The 9,847-nt window shown below is 47.6% G+C and overlaps 1 protein-coding gene across 1 annotated transcript; it reads right to left on the bottom strand.

Annotated features, from left to right (window-relative positions):
• Window positions 1-278: 278 nt before the first annotated feature.
• Window positions 279-8,855, bottom strand: LOC109905873 (frizzled-4). Its single transcript, XM_031791161.1, has 4 exons — window positions 8,118-8,855; window positions 4,487-5,014; window positions 3,385-3,530; window positions 279-3,255 (listed from the first exon to the last, which is right to left on the bottom strand). The coding sequence occupies exons 1-4, from the start codon at window positions 8,382-8,384 to the stop codon at window positions 2,592-2,594; spliced, it is 1,605 nt and encodes a 534-aa protein (XP_031647021.1). The 5' UTR covers window positions 8,385-8,855; the 3' UTR covers window positions 279-2,591.
• Window positions 8,856-9,847: the final 992 nt, after the last annotated feature.

The raw sequence follows: 9,847 nt of genomic DNA, 5'->3' as shown, positions 1-9,847 counted from the left end.
TATTTGGTGAACCAGGCGAGGCAGTCATTTGAGAAACCAATGCTGTTGAGTCTGCCGATGAGGATGTGGTGATTGACCGAGTCGAAAGCCTTGGCCAGGTCGATGAAGACGGCTGCACAGTACTGTCTTTTATCGATGGCGGTTATGATATCGTTTAGGACCTTGAGCGTGGCTGAGGTGTAGACACGACCAGCTCGGAAACCAGATTGCATAGCGGAGAAGGTACGGTGGGATTCGAAATGGTCGGTGATCTGTTTGTTAACTTGGTATTCGAAGACCTTGGAAAAAAACCAACCTAGTGCGTTGGGGACAGAGAATAAAAGGAGCTGCTTTATGGGCGATCGATTCAAAATGTACAGACAAGGTTATGGTAGAATGTGAGTACAGTGGAGGTAAACCTATGCGTTGGGTGACGAGAGGTTTCGTCTCTGGAGGCATCAGTTAACCTAGGTGAGGTCTCCGCATGTGTGTGGGGTGGGACGAAGGAGCTATCTATGGCATTATCCAGCAAATCTGAGTTGATTTTAAATCCAGTTTAGAGTTTGACTTGATGTAGTGCTGATTTAAATCCAGGTATAATGGTATATAATATATTACAATGGTTATAATGGGATTATAAATGGGCCAACATTCACACACAATAATTACAAGTAGAACAACTTTTAAAACCAAAACCGTTTTATTTTTCTTCTGATACAAAAGTATTTTATTTTTATCAACTTTTTTTGTGGTTTTTGATGTATTTTTACAAAGATAAATTAGCATTTCTTATAATACATTTAAAAAACATCAAAACACCTGTTTCTCTTTACAAAAAAGTACTTGGAGTTGTGGGGTTGGCAGTACCCAAAGGTCTTAGGTACTAACAGGTTATTCAAATCACACTTCAAAAGGACACTTCCCAAAAACACACCTATTCCTCATAGTGTAGTCACTATATGGGGAATGATAGGGTTCATTTTGAGACCTATTACCAGAGGACTTGTACTGGCAACACAGTAGAGATGTCAAGAGACAGGCTACAGAGTCCCTCTGTCTCTGTTGTGTGTGTTGTATTTGACTGTTTCTCTGCTGTGTGTGTGTGTGTATTTGACTGTTTCTCTGCTGTGTGTGTGTGTGTATGTGTGTGTATTTGACTGTTTCTCTGCTGTGTGTGTGTGTGTATGTGTGTGTATTTGACTGTTTCTCTGCTGTGTGTGTGTGTGTATGTGTGTGTATTTGATTGTTTCTCTGCTGTGTGTGTGTATGTGTGTGTGTGTGTTGTATTTGACTGTTTCTCTGCTGTGTGTGTGTGTGTGTGTGTGTGTGTGTGTGTGTGTTGTATTTGACTGTTTCTCTGTTGTGTGTGTGTATTTGACTGTTTCTCTGCTGTGTGTGTGTGTGTGTTGTATTTGACGGTTTCTCTGCTGTGTGTGTGTGTGTGTGTTGTATTTGACTGTTTCTCTGCTGTGTGTGTGTGTTGTATTTGATTGTTTCTCTGCTGTGTGTGTGTGTGTGTGTGTGTGTGTGTTGTATTTGACTGTTTCTCTGCTGTGTGTGTGTGTGTGTGTGTATTTGACTGTTTCTCTGCTGTGTGTATGTTTGTGTATTTGATTGTTTCTCTGCTGTGTGTGTGTGTGTGTGTGTGTGTGTGTGTGTGTGTGTGTGTGTGTTGTATTTGACTGTTTCTCTGCTGTGTGTGTGTGTTGTATTTGACTGTTTCTCTGCTGTGTGTGTGGGAGTGGATTGCATAAGGGGCAACTCTACAGACTGTATGAGTGTGACTCTCTCTCTCTCTGTGTTTCACTGTTCGTTTATTATTGCATTTGCATAATGTGTTTTGGGGGTTGATTGTCTAACATCATTCATAATAACCCTTCATTCGCTTCCAAAACCGGGAAAAATAAATACAGAAATAACCATACTCATTACTGACCGCCATTCCTAAGGGTTCCATGAGTGACTGAAGAAGGTCAAGGGTTATAGTTCAGAGTTCATAGTTGAGTGTCTGTTTCCTCATTAAGACTGCGTGTAGGTCGGTGGAGGTCAGCTGTGCTGCTTGCTGAGCACTGAGGTAAAGGACATAGGGCTACGTTTCCCAGGTGCCTTAGCTGCAGCACCATAGTCAATTCACTACAAATCCCAGGTGCCGTTGCAGTGGCATAGCTTCATAGCCTCCAGAGTGTGGCTGGCTGGGCAGCCCAGCCTCCCGTTCCACATAAGGCATGTTAACCAAGCTACATCCACATCAGCTAGTCATAGTGCATTTCAGTGTGGCTGTAGTTTAGATCTGTACATCATCTGGACCATGACTCCAGTGTAAATTCAACCTTTAAAACAACTCTCTGAAGTCAGAAGGTTCTATAGATCAGCCCAGAGCCTGCTGTAGGCAACAGGGTCAGTCTCTTCTCTGGCAGTGGGCTAGTAGGGAGAGAACCACAGACAACGTGGGCAAAGGAGACCACTGTCTGCTTAGTGGGGCTATTTATCTGTCTGTCCTTCTCTCTTTCGCTCTCCTACATCAGGTAGTAGCACTAGCAGTGGGTTTGGGGGCAGGTTTGCTTTAAAAAGCCACCCGGTTCCTATCTTCCCCTCTTTCTCTCCCTCTCTACTCACACCACCGTCTCGTTGCCCTTGCCAGGTTTTATCCAGCTGTCCCCCGGTGCCCGCTTGCTCCTCCCTGCCCGGCCATCCCTCCAAAGGCGGGCAGAGCAGCGTTGCCAGGTGTGAAGGGTCTTGGCCGACCAGATCCACATGCCCGACGTGATGCCCACCAGCAGAGACATAAAGATCCTCAGCATCTCTGCTGCCACATATGAGTCCCTGGCACTGGCCCTGAAGTCCCCCCAGTGGGACAGCTGGTAGAGGTAGCAGCCTATCACGGTGGACGCAGGTACCATGTACAGCACAGAGAACACCCCGATCTTCACCATCAGACGCTCCAGCTTGTCCGTCTTGGCCCCGTCCTTCTGCAGGTTGGAACGGATCTTAAACAGGGCCACCAAGCCGGCGCAGATAAACAGAGTGCCGATGAGGAGGTATGCAGCGAGGGGGGCGACCACGAAACCCGTCACTGCCTCCTGCTGTAGGTTACCCACGTAGCACAGCCCCGTGAGGTCATCAGCATCTACTAGTCGCATGATGAGGATGACAATGGTCTTGATGGCGGGGATTGCCCAGGCTGCTATGTGGAAGTAGGAGCTGTGCATCTCAATGGCCTCGTGACCCCACTTTAACCCTGCAGCCAGGAACCAGGTCAGAGTCAGAATCACCCACCTGGGAGGAGGCAGAGAGACGGGTTAGAGTCTGGGAGTCCACTGTTCTAACGGTTTCATTCAAATCTATTCCTTACAATGTAATACTTTTGTCCAGAGTTTGTGTGTGTGTGTTTGTGTGTGTGCCCACCACAACGAGGAGGCCATGCCAAAGAAGTAGAGCAGGAGGAAGACAATGGCACAGCTAGTACTTTTTAACCCCTCCTGTACCAGAACAGGTACCGCTGCCTCCTCCAGGTCACAGGACACACGCTCCCGACCCAGAGTCAGGCGCACCTACAGGGAAAGACAGAGACACAGGGGTTAGACATGGACCAGGTCATCCAGGAGACCAGGGGTCATCAGGTCATCCAGGAGACCAGGGGTCATCAAGGAGACCAGGGGTCATCAAGAAGACCAGGGGTCATCAGGTCATTCAGGAGACCAGAGGTCATCCAGGAGACCAGGGGTCATCAGGTCATCCAGGAGACCAGGGGTCATCCAGGAGACCATTGCTGGGTCTACCTACTCTAGCATGTCTTCCTGTCATGTTCTACTTTCCTCATTACCACTGGTAGCTGAAAGGACTGGACAGGTTTACAACAAACTGCTTCCACCGGTCATATTAGTGATCATGAAGAAGAGGAGGCTAATTTAAACTATTGAGAAACAGCCCAGTGTTTTAAGCATTAGTTTAATGTCAGGGGAAGGCAACCCTGTTTTTTGTTCCAACTATGCACCCTGTAGGTACAGTATGCCTCCGGTCTTGTATTTATTAGGGATTGATTGTTGTATATATTAGGGATTGATTGTTGTATATATTAGGGATTGATTGTTATATATATATATATATATATTAGGGGTATGTGAGACAAGGGAGATGCACCTGCCCAAAGTTGTTTATTAGGAAATTGAACTGTACTAATTAGCTAATTTTATGAGACAAACCATTTCGTCTGTCATTGTTTGTTGCCACTACTAACCTTGCTGCAGCCCCCACCCTTCCCCCTCCAAAAGGACCACAGTGGAAATAAGCTTTCAAGCTTTATTGTGTTACCCTTGATTGTATGTGGAGGCGTCACTGGCTGGAACACCCTTATGTATATGTTATAAAAGTTTAAAAGCAATCAGTTCAGTGGTTGCTTAAATTAGAACACACCTGGTCTTCCAGGTCAGTTAAATCAAAACATGAAGTGCCTGCAACACTCCAGTACCAGGGCGACCTACCCCTGCTCTAAGTCCTATGTCCTCACCAGGTAGGCCACGCTGTAGAGGTTGGAGCACATGGAGAGGAAGATGATGGGTCTCTCGGGGTAGGAGAAACGTGTTGAGTCCAGGAGGAAGGTGAGGACGGTCAGGGTGGTAGAGAGGAAACACAACACCGCCCACACTGCCATCCACACGTCTGTAAACACCTTGGCCTCGCGCCGGTACAGCCCCGCATCATACCCACACTGCAGTGCACAACTGTGGCTCCGCCTCACCCAGGCATACTGGTCTGGCCCGGCCCCCAGGGCCTGGCACTCCTCCTCCTGGGGGGGCAGGGGTCGGACCGGGTGGTAGGGGGCCTCCTCATCCCCCGGACCCTCCATACACATGTGGTTGTGGTCGTTCTGAGGGGGGAACAGGCTGCAGTTGAGCAGCTCTGGCCAGACGAAGCCGAACTCTATTAGGACTGGCAGACACTTCCTCTTGACAGACAGACACATGCTGCCACACGGCCCGATGGGGATGGGAACCTTGTCTGTACACATGGGCACGTACACCGCACACAGGAAGAACTGGAGAGAGAGCAACAGAGGGGTGTTATCTTTGCATATCAATTCATTTCTAAAATAGTTTCTATGATGATTCTGTGTGCATTGCTCTGTCTGCTTTCCCTGTGTTGCATCATGGTCCTTAGTCTGCTTCCTATTCTAATTTCAGACAACTGGAAATGAAAGGAACTGTTGTTTAAGCTTAGTCAGGAAAACCAGCCACTGGGCAGAAAACATTGTGCTGAAACCTTTAGGGATTTCAAAAATGATTATTAAAGCTACTACAACAAATAAACAGGTGATTGAATGGTCGTACAGATAATTCCCTGGAGAGATGAATGTCTCAGGGCCACAGGGGCTACCTACCCTGTGGCATTGGAAGCGCTGGGCAGCATTGTGGGTGAGAGACCATATCAGAGACGCTTCTCTCTGTTGGAGCTGTGCTACTGTTCTCTGATCACTAGCTGGGCTGGAGAAGGCCTGTTTTCCTCCCTCCGCAGCAGGTAACCTGAGTGCTGCTACTGTTCTCTGATCACTAGCTGGACTGGAGAAGGCCTGTTTTCCTCCCTCCGCAGCAGGTAACCTGAGTGCTGCTACTGTTCTCTGATCACTAGCTGGACTGGAGAAGGCCTGTTTTCCTCCCTCCGCAGCAGGTAACCTGAGTGCTGCTACTGTTCTCTGATCACTAGCTGGACTGGAGAAGGCCTGTTTTCCTCCCTCCGCAGCAGGTAACCTGAGTGCTGCTACTGTTCTCTGATCACTAGCTGGACTGGAGAAGGCCTGTTTTCCTCCCTCCGCAGCAGGTAACCTGAGTGCTGCTACTGTTCTCTGATCACTAGCTGGACTGGAGAAGGCCTGTTTTCCTCCCTCCGCAGCAGGTAACCTGAGTGCTGCTACTGTTCTCTGATCACTAGCTGGACTGGAGAAGGCCTGTTTTCCTCCCTCCGCAGCAGGTAACCTGAGTGCTGCCACTGTTCACGGCCACGTGTGTGTGTGGATACCTGAGAGATTCTTCCTATTAGAAAAGCAAATGTGCAAGATCTCGTTTCCATTTCCTTGGATGAATGTCTGAGAGTCTGCAAGAAAGAACGAGCCTAATCTGAGGGATGTTTCTGTGCTCAGATAGGAAATGGCAACATTCACATCCGTCACTCCAGATAGCTCACATACCACGCTCACACACTGAACCACAAGAGACAGACAATCACAACACAAACTCATAATAAACTATAGCATCCAGACAACTACAATGCTGCAATAATACCACAAAAGCTCTTAAATCAATTAGAATTTGACGAATAGACTGAATGTTTGTTAATATATCTCAATGGTCAGGATAAGGCATCCCTTATCCTGACCATTGAGATATATTAACAAACATTCGTCGTTAGAGACAGAGTTTCCAGTGGGTTGCTGTGTCTACAGACTATGGAGTGGTAAAACCACAGTAAATATCAACAGCTCTGGATGTATTCATCCTGACATTTCCATCTAACCACACAAATAACTACACTTAAAAAAGGGTTCCAAAAGGGTTCTGCAGCTGTCCCCATAGGAGAACCCTTTTTGGTTCCAGGTAGAACTATTTTGGTTCCATGTAGAACCATTTGGGGACAGCCGAAGAACCCTTTTTGGTTCTAGATTTCACCTTTTTTCTAAGAGAGTACTCATTGGTAATTTCAGTCAGGACAATAAAAACCTTATGAAAAAGACAAAATGGGACGGATTTAATTTCCAGCTTCATGGTGGTTCAGGCAGACAAGTGGCCTAACAGAGAGTAGTACTGAGGGCAGTATTGTTGTTGTCATGTGGAGCTGGCCTGGCCCTCTCCTCAGATATGTATTATCTCATTGCCCCGTGCTGCTGAACCAAGACTGGCTGCCTCCTTGCGTCTCTGTCATGTGCTCTCTTTCCACTATACACTGCCTGCTCAATCACACATCCCAGCCTGAGAACCATCCCAGCCTGTGTGTGTGTGTGTGTGTGTGTGTGTGTGTGTGTGTGTGTGTGTGTGTGTGTGTGCGCCTTTAGTCGGCTGGAGTAGCTAGAGTGTGTGTGTGAATGTGTGTGGGTCCCGGAAATCCGCCACAGTCCCCACAAGGATAGTAACAAGGAACATTCTCCCATGTGAGGACATTTCCCTGGTCCCCACGAGGACAAAAGCTATTTTAGGCTTAGGGCTAGGTTTAGGGTAACAATTAGGGGTAAGGGTTATGTTTAGGGGAAATTTGGATTTTTAATGGAAATCAATGTGGTTCACACAAGGATAGTAAAATATATGCAGGTAGCCTAGTGGTTACAGCGTTAGACTAGTGGTTAGAGGCGGGTAGCCTAGTGGTTACAGCGTTAGACTAGTGGTTACAGCGTTAGACTAGTGGTTAGAGGCGGGTAGCCTAGTGGTTACAGCGTTAGACTAGTGGTTACAGCGTTAGACTAGTGGTTACAGCGTTAGCCTAGTGGTTACAGCGTTAGCCTAGTGGTTACAGCGTTAGCCTAGTGGTTACAGCGTTAGCCTAGTGGTTACAGCGGTAGACTAGTGGTTAGAGGCGGGTAGACTAGTGGTTACAGCGTTAGACTAGTGGTTACAGCGTTAGACTAGTGGTTAGAGGCGGGTAGACTAGTGGTTACAGCGTTAGCCTAGTGGTTACAGCGTTAGCCTAGTGGTTACAGCGTTAGCCTAGTGGTTACAGCGTTAGCCTAGTGGTTACAGCGTTAGCCTAGTGGTTACAGCGTTAGACTAGTGGTTACAGCGTTAGACTAGTGGTTAGAGGCGGGTAGCCTAGTGGTTACAGCGTTAGACTAGTGGTTACAGCGTTAGACTAGTGGTTACAGCGTTAGACTAGTGGTTAGAGGCGGGTAGCCTAGTGGTTACAGCGTTAGACTAGTAACCAAAAGGTTGCTGGATTGAATCCCCAGGCTGACAAGGTAAAAATATGTCATTCTGCCCCTGAACAAGGAAGTTAACCCACTGTTCCTAGGCCGTCATTGTAAATAAGAATTTGTTCTTAACTGACTTGCCTAGTTAAATAAAGGTAAAATATAAAAGTGTGTGTGTGTGTGTGTGTGTGTGTGTGTGTGTGTGTGTGTGTGTGTGTGTGTGTGTGTGTGTGTGTGTGTGTGTGTGTACCTTCAGTTGGCTGGAGCAGCCATACTGTATGAGTGGTGTGAAGGTGGTGAGCTGGAGCTCGGCGTCTGACTGCAGGACGTTGCCCACCAGGTTGGGCATCTTGGTGACGTTGTAGCCCAGGTCCTGGCACATGGCGATGCGTATCGGGTCGCACGTCATCTCCTCTGTCTCGTCGCCGAATGCACGCACCAGACCAATGGATCCTGGACCGCACAGCACTGCGAGGGAGAGCGCTACCGCAGCAAGAGTGCACACAGCCCGACTCATTGTTACGAGGGGGGGAAAGGTCCAAAGTAATCCCGCTAAGAATCCAAATTGATCAACTAATTGGGTTCCGGGCGTTGCCTGCTAGGCTAGTCCATCGGGTGCTGGGGAAAGATTAGTCCACTTCGGAGTGCGCGGTCAGCGGCTGTTTATATCCGCTCCTGTCTCGCCAAGACGAAACCCTCCACTGGAAGCACAGTTGGTAGCCCACTCCGACCCGTCAAGCAAAGTTGGAAACAACGTATCCAACGGCAATAATAAAAGGAACGGTTATATCCAGATTTTCCTTGCAATTAAAACTCCTGCCTCGCTTTGCAGTGTCTGTTTCGATAGTTCCTTATGTGGTTTCTCACGGACGAGACATCCCGGAGCCCTGTCCGTTCCAGTTTCCCGGTATAGTAACTCTGTTAGGTCTGCGCTCTATACGCTGTGGTGACAGGTTGCTGGTCGGTCTCTGCGTGTTCTGCCCTCGCGCTTTCGTCCCACTCCGTAAAGAACAAATTCCCCGTCTGTCTCGCGAGGGACAGCCAACCAGCGGCCAGGAGAGGTCTCAGAAGCCAATCAGAAGGCGGAACAGTACTCAAAAGGGCGGGGTTTTATGATGAGGATTTTGCCTGTGGCTCTCTTCTGATGTTAAGAATCAGAGAGCGGACTCAACAGTTCTTCTGACGAAATCCAGAACAGAACTAGTATTTATTTTGGCCTTGGGTCATATTTTTATTGGCCATATTTTTAGAAATAAAAGGCAGTCTCGCTCCTGAAACGGGATAGTTGTATTGGTATTTTTAAATCACTAATGGTCCTAAAAACAGGCTGCATCTCCACCACAGGCTCACATCTTCAGCTCTTCAACTTTAGTGTTCATGACATTCTAATGGATGTAGTCTACAGCAGTGGTTCCCAACATTTTTCGGTTACTGTACCACCAACGGAATTATGCTCTTCCTGGAGTACCCCTGATTTACCCCCTTATGTATATTTGACCAGTAAGCCTATAGTCTAATGAGTCTTCTCAAGTACCCCCTGGGTGGGGAACCACTGGTCTGCAGTAATGCTGCTGCGTTGGATACCTCTAGCCTATTGGACATCCACAGACTAAAGGCTGTATTTGGACTGGAATGCCTAGTCACTATCACTGTGTGTGTTTATGTTGGTGTGATGACCCTGGGTGGGGAAACCCCTGATGCTGGTTGAGATATCGTGCATATAGGCATTCTATGCCTGACCAACCTAAACACAGGGGTGGTGGGGGTAGGTTTTTGTCTCCTACTTGTAGTTTATTAATATTTACAAGAGATACAGAAAATACAGAAAATAGAAAAGAAGAACAGACTGAGACTGAGAGTGGGGGCACTTAGTTTTCCCTAAAGTGATCCTGTTCAGGGGTATTTAACGTGACAACAGATTGGCTGCAATAAAAACGACCTCCACCCGCTCCCATACTGATGGGTCCTCCCAGTAATTAG

Source organism: Oncorhynchus kisutch, linkage group LG15 (genome assembly GCF_002021735.2).
Source record: "Oncorhynchus kisutch isolate 150728-3 linkage group LG15, Okis_V2, whole genome shotgun sequence".
Lineage (NCBI taxonomy): Eukaryota > Metazoa > Chordata > Actinopteri > Salmoniformes > Salmonidae > Oncorhynchus > Oncorhynchus kisutch.
This window is presented reverse-complemented; position numbering and strand designations above follow the sequence as displayed.